Source organism: Mobula hypostoma, chromosome 4 (assembly GCF_963921235.1).
Source record: "Mobula hypostoma chromosome 4, sMobHyp1.1, whole genome shotgun sequence".
Lineage (NCBI taxonomy): Eukaryota > Metazoa > Chordata > Chondrichthyes > Myliobatiformes > Myliobatidae > Mobula > Mobula hypostoma.
Window position 1 is genome coordinate 164,523,404 of NC_086100.1, and position 15,680 is coordinate 164,539,083.

The 15,680-nt window shown below is 43.8% G+C and overlaps 1 protein-coding gene across 4 annotated transcripts in view; it reads right to left on the reverse strand.

The window, feature by feature from the left end:
• Positions 1–15,680, reverse strand: part of LOC134345733 (netrin receptor UNC5C-like) — a 376,269-nt gene that overhangs the window by 40,093 nt on the left and 320,496 nt on the right. For 2 of the 4 annotated variants that reach the window (XM_063046878.1, XM_063046881.1), the window contains 2 exons: positions 8,954–9,118; positions 2,139–2,195 (listed from right to left, as the gene is read on the reverse strand). The exons of 1 other annotated variant lie outside the window; for it this stretch is intronic. In XM_063046878.1, coding sequence (XP_062902948.1) covers positions 2,139–2,195; positions 8,954–9,118 — 222 coding nt within the window. The remainder of the gene's footprint in view (positions 1–2,138; positions 2,196–8,953; positions 9,119–15,680) is intronic. One more of the 4 variants, XM_063046879.1, reaches the window with a different exon arrangement.

A 15,680-nucleotide genomic window follows, 5' to 3' on the forward strand; every position in this document is an offset into this window, starting at 1 on the left:
TTGTTTCTTCAAATTCTAACTCACTGGAGGAAATAAATTCTCTGCTTCCACTCTCTGACTCCTCTTTACATCTCGGTTAGATCACCCACTAATCTCAGAGGATTATTGGCCAAATTTACGAACGTTCTAAACCCTTTCCTTCAGTTTCTTTCCATTAATAAAATGGAGTTGCTCAGTGAGGGAAATCAAGATCAATTCTGTGAACCTTGGAAACACTGCTTGTGTTTACCTTCAAAACCACATTAGCTTGCAGAAGCAGCAATTCTTAAAGTAAACCAGGATAATTGTTAACACCACTCTCACTGACAAATTAAACAAACAATTTCTAAATGTGCCCAATGCATAATCTGCTGCAGAAACTCAGCAGACTGAGCAGCACCTGTGGAGGGAAAGGAGTTGTTGACAATTTGCTCAGAACTCTGCATCAGTCTTGATGGTCCTTCTATCCCCACAGATGCTGCTTGACCTGCTGAGTTTCTCCAGCAGATTATGTATTGTTTCAGGTTCCAGCATCTGCAGTCTTTTGTCCTCCATTCTAATCTGCCTGGGGTTCTCTTCATTTCAGCTCTGATTGGTTGATGGACAGTGTTAATAGTTACAGGAATATGAAGACTCTGACCAAGATATAGGAAAGGCAGGATAAGCTAGCATTTAGTATCTGATAAACCCAGTCATTATAGAATGTGGCATAACTCCAGCAATGTGGGTTTAATTCTGACCTCTGGTGCTGTCTGTGTGAGCTGTTGTAGATTGCTCCTAGTATGTAGGTGAGTGATGGAGTCTGAGGCAAGTTAATGGGAATGTGGAGAGAATAAAATGTGTTTGGGTAGAATTACTGTAAATGAATGCTTGATGGTTAGCATGAATTCAGTGGACTGAATGGCCTGTTTCATTCTTGACCCTTTAAAGAAACTTACATTTGTGATAATTAATGTAGTGTCCAACTACTTCCATCCAGTTTAGGGAAGGGAATCTTATCACAACTGCTTTGGAAATGGCTGAGAGGGATGGAGGGAAGTCCCAGAGGGAGACAAAGTGAGAGGGAGGGAGTGAGGAATCCAGGTTTCCAACTCCTCCTGTATGTAGGACTGTTTCAAACTTCACATTGAAATGTTTGGCCCCATTTTGTAGACTCTGCCTCCTAGTCCCAGACACCCAATCCCTCCTCCCTGTTGGTTCTCCCTAACCTCCTAAACTCTTTGAACAGTTCAACTCATAACCCTGTAAATTCTAGGAAATACAATCACAGTTTTTGTGATCTCCCTAACACAGTAGCAAAGAGCAGGAGAGCATGGCAGTGGGAATCTTGTTAACCTGCATGATTGAACTTTCACACAGTCACACACACACACACACACACACACACACACACACACACAGAGTTCCTACACATCACTGCAAGTAGCCACCCCAGTTCTTTCTGCACCTACTCATAGCCAGTACACTAGGAATCTCCTTTGTCCCTCAAAAACACAAACATGTGACTAGCAGGGAGGGTGTATCAAACTAGCGCAGGGAAGGCACAAAAGATTCCTGCATAGTATTCCAATTTTCCAAAATTCCAAGGAATAAAGTTGCAGCTTGCTGAATCTTTTCCTGTAACCTCTGAGTCCTGGCAACATTCTTGGAAATCTCTTCAGCTTATTGGCAACTTTCCTGTAGCCGAGTAACCAAAAATGAACACAACAGTCCAAGAGCGGCCTCACCAATGTCTTGTTTAACTTCAATATTGTATCCCAAATTCTATTCTCAGTGCCCCACTGATGAGTATGGAGATAGGACACTGATCACCCAGTGCAGGCTTGATAGACTAACCTGGTGTCAACTGGATGGGAGTGCTTCAGAACAACATTGGAGGTCACAATGCTTTCCTTATCACAAATGACGTGTTTGATTCTATTTGGAAAGGATTTCCAGATGTCCAACGAATCTACCTCTCAACCAACAGGTCGACATTTAATATGCAAATCAGGGAGCTGCGAAGGGCAATGAGCTGCAGTTTTACCCCAGATCCTGAGCCCCATCACTCCATCCACCACCTCAGATGCGGACGACACTGCAGCAACAAATCCAGCATGTAATCTCAAAAGATGTGGTAAACAAAAGTAAAAAAGGAAACACAAGGGAATATAACTTACAGGAATATCCAAAATCTGTGCGACCTTTTGGTTCTTTGGAAATTTGATAAAACAAACCTTAAAGAAAATAAGCAAAGAAAAAAGAAAAGAAATGAAAAAAATTAAATGTTCACAAAAAACACAGGCATTAACATAACAACAGGCCAAACATGGCAGCCATGTTCTCAATATCACCAGTGGAAGGCCATATAGTGTTGACTGGATTCGGCAATTCTGGGCATTAAAGTACCTGATTACATTATATATTGCAATTGGGGTCAGAAAGGCAACCACAAGAGAACTTAAATTCTTTGACAAATTTAGTAGATGGAATTCCTTTTTGTGCCAACATGTATACTTAAGAGCCTTTTAAGCTCCAGTGTTCCTTAGTTCTGAACACAAGTGGTGTGTGGGATTATTCTGACTGACTTTGTGCAGGGTGCTGGCCAAGGGCTGTAGTTTTAGGGGCTCTCTGATATTTTCCCTGTTTAAATTCAATGTCTACTTATTAGGTGGCACAATAGCTGCTGCCTCCCAGCTGCAGTGACCTGGGTTCAGTCTAACCTCAGGTGCTCAACATGTGGAGTCTGCACGTTCTCCCTTTGAATACATGGGTTTCCCCCCAGTGCTCTGGTTTGTTCCCACATCCAAAAGAGCTGTGGGTTGTTTGGTTAATTGGCTGCTGTAATTTGCCCCTAGTATGTAAGTGAATCTGGGGGAAGAGTTAATGGGAATATAGGGAGAAGAGGTTGCAGAGAATTTAAGGGGATGGGATTGATTAGAGAGGTAGCACAGACTCGAAGAATCATAGGGTTATGTTTGTGGCAGAGAAGCAGGCCATTCGGCCCAACTTACCCATGCTGTCTAAGTTGCCCGTCTAACCTAGTCCTAGTTGCCTGTGTCAGGCCCACATCTCTGTACAGTTTGTTTAACTGTGTCTCTATCTTTTCTCTCAAGTGGAATTAAATACCTTTTTGACTAGAGAAGTGCAGGCTGAGACCCAGCAGGTGCTCTAGATAATATTGATTCTTCAAACAGCATCACCAAAACAGATTGTTCAGCTATCATGCCATCATTGATCCTGGGACCTTGCTGTGCACAGCATGACTGCTCCATTTCCCAGCACTACAACACGTGAAGTGGGACGGCCCGAGATTGTAGAAGAAGCTGCATAAATATAAGATGAATCTTCTTGCAAACCACTGACAGCTACCTAGTTGAGAGCAAAAGAAATCTTCTGGAGGACAGAAATACTTAGAAGGTGCAAAAATGTTTTTTCTGTATTTTCTTTACAAAGTTGTATTTGTTAGTAATGGCAAAAAGAAGGGTGAAAGTGAAGAACTTGTCTTGTAGGGTAATGAAAAGCACGTCTACTTTCTGACTGGCTCCAGTACATGGACTTGTAATGCTAGGGGAACCAGTGAGGGGAGTGGAGTGGGTGCAAGTAAATGGTCACCTGACAAATCTCCAGGAACATTCGGTCAGCTGACAACTCTTTCCAGTGGCCACGGACATGGTAATTAGTTCTATTACACAGTGACCGATATGCAGTCTTTTTAAAGCAGTTACATAGTCAGAATAAAGAGTCTGGTGGAGGATCTCAGGAGGTCGAGTAGCATCAATGTGATCAATGTGGAGAGAAGAACTGTGGCTGTGTTGAATTGAAACCCTGCACTCATTCCCCAAAGTTGCTGCTTGACCTCCCTTGTTCCTGATGCAAGGTTGCTCCAAGTTCCAGCATCTGCTCTCTCTTGTGTCTCCAGATAATTAGGATAGTTTGCCATCATTAACTGGGAGAAAGATTTTGCCTTTTGGTTCTTCCGTTTCAATTTTAAACATCATATCGTGTGGAAAGGGGCCACGGGGAGGGAGACAATGATGGGGATTGAGCAGATTAGGACAGAGATTTCTGCTAGATTGGCTAAATGACATCCACCTGCTCTGTGCCAACCCTACAAAATTATCCCTCTTTTCCCCAGATTCCCCATGGACACCTTCTCCTGAACGTGGAGAAAGTGGATACTTGGTAGGCTATTCCATAATGCTTGGCATCTCATTGCTTTTGGTCAGTATCCGATCACCATGCCCGCATCAATCACTGGAGAATCGGTTCCAAGGAGCAGGAGGCCACCCGGTCTTTGAGTCTGTTCTAGAGTTCTATCACATGACACCCAATCCCAGCTAGCTAGAACCTCTGCCTCTGAGTCGGAAGACTGCTATGTTCATGTGGCACTTGAAGGGAGTGCAGGAGTGCAGCACTGACAGAAATGGTCTTTTAAAATACCCTCCCTGCCCCAAGGGTATAGAAGATCTTTGCTGCTCCTTTTAAGAAGAGTGGAAGTAGTCCCAATATCCGAACCAATTGTTCTCCCTCAATGAAACATGGTCATCAAACTTACAACTGATGAACTTGTAATCAGTGTTCAGTGTCATTGTCATAGAGAAACAGTGTGGAAAGGCCTTTTGGCCCATTGAGACCATGCCAACCATCAAGCATCTACTTTTACACTAATATTGCCCTAGCCTATTTTGTTTACTCCCATCAACTCCCTCCAGACTCTATCACTCACCTACACACTAACAATATTCATACATCTTGCTATATTCATGCTGCTGTGTAGGTTTTGTATAATTTATTTTAATTTAAGCTGATTAAGTTTATGCTTAGGATGTACTGTGCTGCAAAAAGCTCACTGTCATGGTATTTATACCCCACACCAAGCATGAACTTAGACTTGGACACCTGGGGAAATTTACAGCAACCAATCAACCTACCAACACACAAACTGGAGAGAAACCTATCCAATCACAAGGAGAACATGTAAACTCCACATAGGCAGCACCCGAGGTTAGGACTGAACCTGAACCTGGGTTTCAGTCAGTCAGAAAGCTGCTGTACCAACAAGACCAGTGTGTCACCCTTGTCATTTGTAATCGTGGCATCTAAAAGCACATTTAAAGCACTAGTGAGGATTGGCAGAATTCCTTCCCTAAATCTGGGATAACAATTAGGTGTAATAATGATGGAGCGTGACATTTCTTTCTAGGTAAGTTCCTGTCTGTTTCTGTTATGTGATGTGAAAGATTCTGTATTGTAACTTAAAGTGACCCATGTGTCCCTCAATAAACATAAACAAAATTGGAAATAATTTGCAAATCGGGCAAAGAAGCCTCCCTGGAAAATGAAGCAGAGTTAACATTTTAGTTCCATCATGAGTTCTGGGACAGGGTCTTCGATCTTAAGGATTAACTCTGGTTCATTCCGCCTGATCTGCTGAGTGCTTGCAGTCCTTTCTTCTTATTTTACAGTTACAGAACCTGCAAGTATTTTCCCTCAGTTTTTCAATCAATAGAATTGACGTGGCCCTTAAGCACATTGCTATTTTGGGATCTTGCTGTGCACGCATTGGCTGCCATATTTCCTGCATTACGACTCTGACTGTACTTGAACTACACCCCTGTTGGCTGTGACACTTCCTGGGAAATCCTGAGAGAACGCAAGGTGTAGTGGCAATGAGTGCCTTTCTCTCTCAACACTTTGGCCTGCCTCTGCTCCATAATCAAGTGCCAATGCGCAGGGCCGGCTGAGCGCTGGGGAAATCCAGCATGTCTGGTTTCGGCAGCGTGCTGGTCTGCTGACAATCCCGCCTTGAGGTTTCATTTCAAAGCAACTGCTGTCTACACTTCTTGCTGCCTCAGTAAAGCAGCCAATATAATCAAAGCATCCTCCCACCTCAGAAATGTTCTCTTCTACCCCTTCCCATTGGGCAGAAGATTCAAAAGTATGAAAGCATGTACCATTGGCTGAAGGACAGCTTCCATTCTGTTGATATGACTATTGAATGGAACTCTCTTACCAATCTACCTGGTTATTGTCTTGCAAAGTATTGCCTGCAACTGCAACATGTATGTATTGTCTATAACTGCAACACGTTATCTGCATTTTTTTCCACTTGTACTACCTCAAGGTAGTGATGTGATGAAGAGATCCAAATAGATGGCATGCAGAAACAAAGCTTTCATTGCGCTTCTGACAATAATAAACCAATTTACCAATTGCTCATTCCCTTCCATGTCTATACTCCCCCCACAGCTCTGCAAATACTTTCCATTAATTATCCACATCTCCATGTAATTTGCTGGCCAGTCCTCTCTCCATTATTCCAAATGGGAATTCAAACATGGCTCTGTAGCTCCACATTGGTGGGCTTGTGTGTGGGAATATCTATGTTCCCTACACTGGAACATTACCCCAGATTCAGGGAGGGAATTCTGCTGGTCCTCAACCATGCTTTAAATGTGCTTCTAGACACCATGGTTCCAAATGACAAGGGTGGTCAGGCACAGATGCCAGTACTGCTTCCTGACAGTCCCAGAGACCCAAATTCAATCCTGACCGTGGGTACTGGCTGTGTGAAGTTTGCACACATTCCCTGTAACTGGGTGGATCTCTCCCAGGGCACCGGTTCTCTGCCATATACCAAAAACATGTAGGTTAGTGGGTTAATTGACCACTGTAAATTGCCCCTAGCTGTAATGTACTATTCCTGTTTGCATTCACTATTAAATCAAGTGGGTTAAAATACTATTACCCTGCCCATTCTCCCGTACACTCTAATTGACGGGAAAATTGGTGCATGAGGCAAAGCCTCACAAACACTTCGTGGGAACTTGGTGCTGCATTTCTCTACAGGGAGGTAGCAGTAAAGATATAGACAGCCTCATGACCAGCACTGCCACCCAGTGGGGTATATGGGTATTGCCACCAATTGTAAATGCACGCTTGCAATAATTGGAAACTCTCATATCTCTTTAGCATATCAAAGGTAGCTATTCTATTTATCGTCCATGCCAGCTTATCAGTGCATTCCACCCTTATTTCCCCATAGCCTACATTGTCACACGCACCCTTGATTCTCCTACCATCTGCCAACATTTGAGGTAATTTACTGCAGCCACTTAACTGACCTATCCACACATTCTTGGGATGTGGGAGGAAGATGGAGCAATCAATGGAACCCACCCAGTCACAGGGAAAATTCCACACAGATAGCACCAGGATCGAACTGGGGTCCCTGGAGCTGCAAGACAGCAGCACTACATGCAGCACCACTCCCTCTAGGCAACGGTGTTTCTACTGTGTTTCTTATTTGTTGATTATTTTATATTGACGTGCACTGATTCTACTCTTCCTTACAAGTGCAGACAATCTCTCTATGCCCATTTGGTTAAAACCTTCCATAATTTTAATTTCCTTTATTAGGTCACCCCTCATACTTTTGAAGGATATTTCTAAGATTCCTTTTCTCTCTGGGAGTTGGGTTTGGATTAAAGTTACCATATTTTGGATACATTCTGTTTTAAATCCACATCACACAGTAAGAGTTTTGCTTTATACACAGCTCTCATACTTGTCAATTAATATTATTTCTTTCTTATGAAGAAACTCAAAATAAATACACTGCTACTTCATTTGTGTCTCTGTGCCGTTAAACCTGAGTTCCACACTCACAATCAGGTTGGGTAAGTGGGATAGGTGGACAGAAAGCATTTCCTCAGGATGTCCTAAAGCATTTAGAAGCCAAGGGCAGTTTATCTTGAAGTTCAGTCAATGAGTCATAACACAGCAAGACTATTAATCAGCATTATCAGTTAGTTAGTTTGAGGTTACATGGACGAAGGAATAGGGTTAATAAAGGAGACCAGTGGCCTCTGTGCAACAATGCTACAAAACTATTGCGGAAAGCAGGTAACATTGTCTGCATTCTGCAATGGGGCTTGAACCCACAGCTCCCTGGCTCAGAAAGAGCTTACCTCGAGCTATAGACAAAAGCAAACAAGCACATAATTTGTCAACTGTGTGACAAGTGCTTTATTTGATGGCTTGACTCTCCTTTAAATTCTGACACATTACCCATTCAGTGCTGGCTAAAATGTAATTGAGTTTCCCCGATACTGTTCCACTCTGAGATCAACCCTTAAGTTCTGGGGCTTCAGCAGGAAGGTTATAGGTGTGTAGTTGGAGAGGGGAGATAGTGTTTTTTTCTAGCTGTACGTAATCTCCTCCAAGGGCCCTTAGCTACAAGCATGGACATGCACACACACAAACTCACAAATGCAGACACTGAAATACATAAACATGCACTCAAACACACATGTGTATAGATATTCATACATACTGTACGTAAATATAAGCACACTGATATACACAAACACAGAGCACACATATGCGTATACACACTTACACATTAAAACATGCAGATAAGCACACATATATGTTAACATGCAAGTACATACAAACATATACACATAAATCCACACGTTTGCACACATCCATAAATACAATATATGCACACATGGATATACATATGCAATTACATCCATATACATGCACAAACACACACAGATGCAAAGATAAGCACACATGTACAGAATTATATGTGCATGAACATAATGACAGAATGAGACACACTGATGGGTGCAGAAGTCCAAACAAAGGATGCACTGACACACACAAGGACAGCGAGGCATTTAGACAAAGACTCAAGCTGCCTATGCTTATATTGGACTACTTTACTACAGTGGGTCACTGACTCTGAAACACTCTGGGACATGCTGAGGTTGGGAAAGACACCGAGTAGATGCCAGAAGTTTGATGCTTGGTCACACTTCTGCAGGAGGAGTCGACAGATGGCAGGCACACAGTATGGAACAGGAAGGGAAGGCGCAAAAAGCTCAATATTATAGCAGGGAATGGGCGGAGGGTTCAGGAGAGGGTTACACAGGTGAGCACTGTGACCGTGGCAAGGGTACAGTGCACGTGGCTCCTCACTTACTTTGCATGCATAACCCATCAGTGCAGTTTTTGGAGTCTAGCACTGGTCCTTGGCAGTCCTTCCCACCGGTTTTAGGGGAGGGGGCGGTGCACTCCCTCCTCCGCCAGTGCATGCATTCCGTCCCACACGTTGACCACTTGCTCCACTCTGTCCACCCACCATCCACTACAAGAGAAAAACGTCAGTACACAAGTTCACAAGGGGAGATGTTGGCTTCCAGTTCCATTAGTAAACCACCCACCATGCTACTTAGGATCACAAAGCCATACAACATGGAAACTTGCCCTTTAGACCACCTGGTTCATGCCCAACAAGGTGTCCATTCAAGCTGGTCCTACTTGTCTGAGTCTGGCCCACTCCCTCCAAACCTTTCTTATCCATGTACTTGCTCAAGAACTTTTGAAATGTTGTTGCTATACCTGCCTTAACCGCTTCCTGCGGCAACTTGTTCCATAGACTGAATACCATTATTAACGTTTCACTTTCCATTAAATCTGTCTTCTCTCATCTTCAGTCTGTGCCCTCTAGTTTTTGACTCCCTAACCCTGAGAAAAGATTGTGTGCATTCACCCTATCTTGTGTGGCCGGGGATGAAGAAAGGTTCACCCACCTCCCTATGATCTTCACAGATCCATGTGATCTCCTCCAATGTTAAGTTAAGTTATCAACTTCAGTAAAGTCCTTTGTGAACCACTGGAAAGTTAATTGTATCTCTAGCTGAGTCATTGTATGCACCAGAGCTGAGGTGACAGAACTTTGCATTAAGTGCAATCCAAAGTTATATTGTATAGTTAACGAACACATTTGGAAATAGTGCTGGCAGACAGGCAGACATAGGCAGGTATATAAATAGGCTGGAGGCAGGTGTTACCTGATGTTACCTGAACATTATGTAAATAAAATAATAACACTTGATCACCCAGACTAACTTGTAAAGGACCTTGCACTATATTTGCATAACTTCTTACATAACTGCAACACTATATTCTGCATCCTCCCTTCTTTTGTACCAGCTTGATATATTTATGTGTGGAATAATCGATCTGCAAAGGATTTCCACTGTTTCTCAGTGCACGTGACAATAATAAACCAATTCCAACACCAGTAAATTTTTATTCTTTGTGAGCTGCATGGGAGATGACTCAAGCCTCCATTTTATCTACCAACTCCAGTAGAAAGACTTTAGTGTGCTAAGGAGGAGGTACAATGATTGTCCACAGTGAGAGTGTTGATTATTGGGTTATTATTAGTCATACTGTCGCACTTTTGGCCCAGCAGCACAGCTGGTAGAGCTGGTGTCACACAGCTCCAAAGACTTGGGTTCAATCCCGACCTCAGGTGCTGCAGAGTTTGCACTTTCTCCCTTTGGCTGTGTCGGTTTTCTCTGGGTGTCCCAGTTTCCTCCCACATCCCAAAGATGTTCAGGTTGGGAGGTTAATCGGCTGCTGTAAATTGCCCCTAGTGTGTAGGTGAATGGTAGAATTGAGAGCAGTTGATGGGCACGTGTTGTGAATAAAATGGGGGAAGTGCAATACTGTGTAAAAGTTTTAGTTAATATGCTAGTTGACTACTGTAAATTGCTTTTATATGGCTGGGATGAAAATCAGGATTTTGATGAGGATATATAAGTTACAGAGAAATGAGAAGTTAGATTAATAGGACTTTCTGAAAGTTGGCCTAGATGTGATGGGCTGAATAGCCCACTACTGTATATTGTCAGGAGATGTGAGAAACCTTGGGAAGGGCTTTGAACTTCATGAACCACAACTTTGGAGGTAAGAAGGAGACTGTGGAAGGGGCCCCTTCCTCCATGCTCCACTCTGCTGTTTCCTCAGCTCATATCGTGTTTCAGGTCCCCACACCAGCAATGCACCACAGCTTGTAATCTCCTTACTGGCATTGGATCAAGGCCACACCATCTGGCCTTGAACCATCTCTGTTCTGGGGAGAAGTCTGGGTCAGTACTCAGACAATGCTGCTCCCAGGAATACTGCACAGATTGAAGCTGCTGGTCCACTCCTGCGCTGGTTTATCAGTGTGGTGACCTGTTTCATTGCAATAGACAACACACACAGAATACAGGAGAACACAATGCTAGAGGCCAGGGAGCACCTGTGAAAGGAAATGGACAGTCAGTATTTCAGACCCTTCATCAGGACAGGGCTGACCTGATGAGTTCCTCCAACATTTTGTGTGTGTTACTCAAGGTTTCCAACAACTGCAGAATCTCTTGTGTCTCGTTGCAACCAGGGCACCTACCAACTGGTATCAAGGCATTTACATGGTTGGAGGTCACAGAGTCACAGAGAGGTATAGCACAGAAAACAGACACATTGGGCCCATCAAGTCCGTGCCAACAATCAACCAACCATTAAAAACTAATGATACCATGAACTATTTTATTCTTCCAAAAACACTAGCCATCAACTCCTTTCAGTTTCTGTCACTTTCCTACAGACCAAGGGCAACTTAGAGCTGCCAATTCATCCACCGACTCTCACCTCTTTGAAATGTAGGAGGACACAGAGCACGCAGAGAAAAATCACGTGGTCTCAGGAAGAACCTGCAGTCTCCACACAGACAGCATTAGAGGTCAGGAGTGAACCTGGCTCTCCAGAGCTGTGCGATAGAGAGAGGCTCCACCAGCCGAGCCACTGTTGTGCTGCCCCGTAATATCCTGCTACAGAAAGGAGATGGGAGAGGATGAATCAGTCTCCATCTGCCATGCATGGATTGGAGAGGTGGAATCTAATACAGAACAGAGGCCAAGAAGTGGACTTTTTCCAATAGTTCTGTCTGATGCTTAAGGTCAGATTTGTTTCTAATGTGCCTGAAAATTAATGGAGTAACCCGTAAGTTGAATTATTTGGTTTCAGTAGAGGCTAAATGACATGGAACATAGACCAGCACAGGTTCAGGACCTTCAGCCCAGTGTTGTACTGAACCAATTAAACTCATGACACCTAACCCCTTCTGGCTGCACATGGTCTGCGTTTCCCCTCCACCATTCTCTGTACACTTAAACACCACTATTGTAAACTTCCTCTACCGGCACTCGAAGCAGTGCATTCCAGGCACTCACCACTCTCTTTGTAAAAAAAAATTAGCCCCTTCTCATCTTAAATGCATGCCCTCTGGTATTAGATATTTTTTGGGGTAAGTTTTTTACTCAGAGAGTGGTGAGTGTGTGGAATGGGCTGCCGGTGGCAGCGGTGGAGGCGGAAACGATAGGGTCTTTTAAGAGACCCCTGGATGGGTACATGGAGCTTAGAAAAATAGAGGGCTATGGGTAAGCCTAGCGAGTTCTAAGGTAAGGACATGTTTGGCACACAGCCTTGTGGGCCGAAGGGTCAGTATTGTGCTGTAGGTTTTCTATGTTTCTAACCCTGGGTAAGAGATACCAGTTGTCTACTCCATGTCTCTCATAATTTTACAAGCATCTGACAGGTCTCCCGTCAGCCTCCTCAGCTCCAGTAAAATTAACCAATGTTTGTCCAACCACTCATAACAGATGTTCTCTTTAATCCAGGCAACAATCTGGTAAACCTTTTCTGTACCTTCTCCGCAGCTTACAATGGTCAGATCAGAATTGAATATAATACTCCAGATCTGGCCTAAGCACACTCTTACTCGAAGTACATGAATAAATGCAAAGGCATTAATTAAATGAATGTGTTTGCATTCAGGAAATGTTAGTGTTGAGTTTCTTTATAACGCCTGAATAAAACTGGAGATACCAGATATAAGTGGAGACGCCCGTCCATCACCTGTGAGGCTCACTAGGGGTCAAGATCTACATGGTGTTCAGGTAACATCAGTTTGTCTGCCTGCCTTCTAGTCATTTAGTTCACCAATTTATGTACCTGCCTTCCACCTTTTTGCTTAGTTATTTATCAGTTCTTTGTCCAGTTATCTTCCTATCGATTTACCTGTCAGCTTATTCATCTGCCTTCTTCCACCCTATCTATCTCTCTATGTGTTTATCAGTTGGTGTGTCTCTACACAACATGGCAATTCCTAACTTTGGCCTGCTAATTGATCTAAATCTCCTTGGAAGACTTCTGACATACCATATTTTGTTTTCCTCAGTAATCAAAATTTTGATGTTCATGCATGACTTAGATCTATTTTAAACATAAAGAATGAGGATTTGTACTGTGTCTTCAGGGATCAACCTCACCAGAGTACAAGCTGTAAGTGACATCAGGGAAAACTCATGAGGAGGGGAGCTGAGGGGGAACAACTGGAGGGATATCCAGGGGGAGGAAGCTGGGAGGTCAAGGACAAAGGCTGCAAAGAATTGAGTGTGGAAGATAGATCAAGAGAGGGCAGGATAGACAGATAGATAGAAGAGCTTAGGGAAGGAAGCAATGGAAAGTACAGCAGGTGAGGAGGTACTGCTAGGACTGGGTGAGCACCACCACTTAACCAAGTATTTCTGAAAATGAGGATTCCTCGAGAGAATGAGTGGGTAGGACTGTACAGAGGCCAGAGAAGTTCAGGTTTGTGGAGCAGAAGGGAGATAACTGGGAGGTCAATATCACTTGTCCATGTGCAGTGACCAGAATATATACCAATACATTTGATGAGCAACACACAAAAATGCTGCAGGAACTCCACAGGATAGGCAGCACCTACAGAGGCAACTAAACTGTCTACAGTTCAGGCTGAGACCCTTCATAGTCATGGAACACCACAGCAGAGAACATCTAGTCGGTGCTGATTTGGTATTTAGCCCAGCCCCACCGACCTGCTCCTGGACTCAGAACTCAGCCTGAAAGGTCAAGTGTTTCTTTACCTCCATTGATGCTGCCTGGCCTGCTAAGTTCCTCCAGAGTTTTGTGTGTGTTGCTGAAGATGTTCAGCATCTGCAGAATCAATTGAGCGCAGTACGTATGTTGCAACTCGTTGTCTACAACAACAGGACAAGAATGACCTTGTCAATTTTAGTGTTATCTTTGGAGCCTCCACTGCCCACAAAGTCTTCTTCCCTCTCCTCTCCTCCCCATTCCTCACCTTCCCACTTCCTGCTTCCATGCACTACTCTGGATTGGAATGGCATGAAGCCAGTGGGAGGTGAGTGTGATGGAAGATGCCCTTGGCTGGCACAGGCTTTAAGTCTGAGTGGGTCTCCACACTGATCGATGGACGTGAGGGAAAGTTGTCTCATTCCGGAGGATGAAAGGAAAGCAAGAATGGCAATTCAGTTGCGATAACTGGCTTTACAGATACAGCTGACAAGGTACACAACGGTCGATGAGGGTGAGGAGCCTTTTTAATGAGGGCTGTGCTTCTGGGACATGACTCTGAAGGTTTTATTGATAAAAGGCAGCAGCGAATTAAAGGCTTCTTCCCCATGGGCAGCCCAAGGCTTCCTCCTCCTGCAGACACCGGATTAATCAAAACTTCTCCTGAAGTACTACGGGCTGGAACAGCTCTTCACCCCAGTTAGCCAGAGTATTCTACCATTCTCTCAAATGTTTTGCATTGGTCCCCAGGAACTCACTGCCTTGCTATGCAGGCAGGAGCTAGTGCCTGGTGTAAGAGCAATGCATTTTTTTTTCAGCAAGGGGCTAAGGGGGGCAGTGATTGAGCACAGGGTCCTGTTGGTAAATATGCAGAGGTCACTTGTGCAGAGACAGGGCTGGAACTGGACCCTTGGTGCCCACACCAGTGTGGTTGATGCTGCCCGTAAATGAGCACCTTGACAACTGGAGAAGGTATACAATGGCTCATTCCACCAGGCATCTCATGCCTGCCTTGCACTCCTGTAGATCACACACAGGTAAACTCTGAGATAAAATAGCACTGAAATGCTGTATTATCTTGTTCAAAAACTTTTGAGGGAAGTAATCTGTTCCTGAGCTGGTGTAGATGACATGTGACTCCAGGCTTACCAATATGGTTGATTCTGGTCTACTCTCTGAAACAGCTCAACACGTCACTTGTTCCAAGGCAGGAGCAGGGCACGGTGAAGGAACAATCTTGGGCACCACTGATAAACTGAATTTCCAACACATTCTATACTCCTCAATATTGTGATTCACTCTAAGTAAAGACAATTTTCAATTCCACCACTTTTAAATGGCTTTTAAATAAACAACATTATGTGATTGAATTTCTTGTATAGTTTCTTTCAATATATGAGGAGGGAATCACTGGATTGTTCAGTATCTGTGGAGGTAGGGAAGACCTAATATGGGTCAATGACTCCATAACAGTTTGAGATTTCTTGTGTCTGCAAAACTTACGGGTAGATTTTTATTGGGTACAGGTTACAACAGCGTTCCATTCCTGTGAGCTGTTCATAATCCAGACACTTGATCAGTTGTAAATCCAGCTGTGAACTGAGTTCCCAGGCAGCAGAAGGTTCCTGCAGCCCTGAAGGAGCCATCAAATCCATTCCTACAGTACTTATGTTGGGCATTTGTAACCGGGGAGGACCTGTATGGAACCAGGGTGAACGAAAAGGGTTCAGATACAGAACAGGTAACAGCTATGCCTAGTGGGAGATTTCAGGGGCTGGGTTATCTACTTGGACTTGAGTAGCCTATTGTGATCCACCTGTTCCTAGATTCCCATTCCTGATATTCCTGTCCTTTACTTCATTCCACTGCTGGTATATACATATTTAAGATGTAAATACGTCACATGGGTGTAAAATGCAATGGCTTCTTCATGTGTATGTATTGTTTCTGACATAAACACACATGTTAGTATGTCTGAT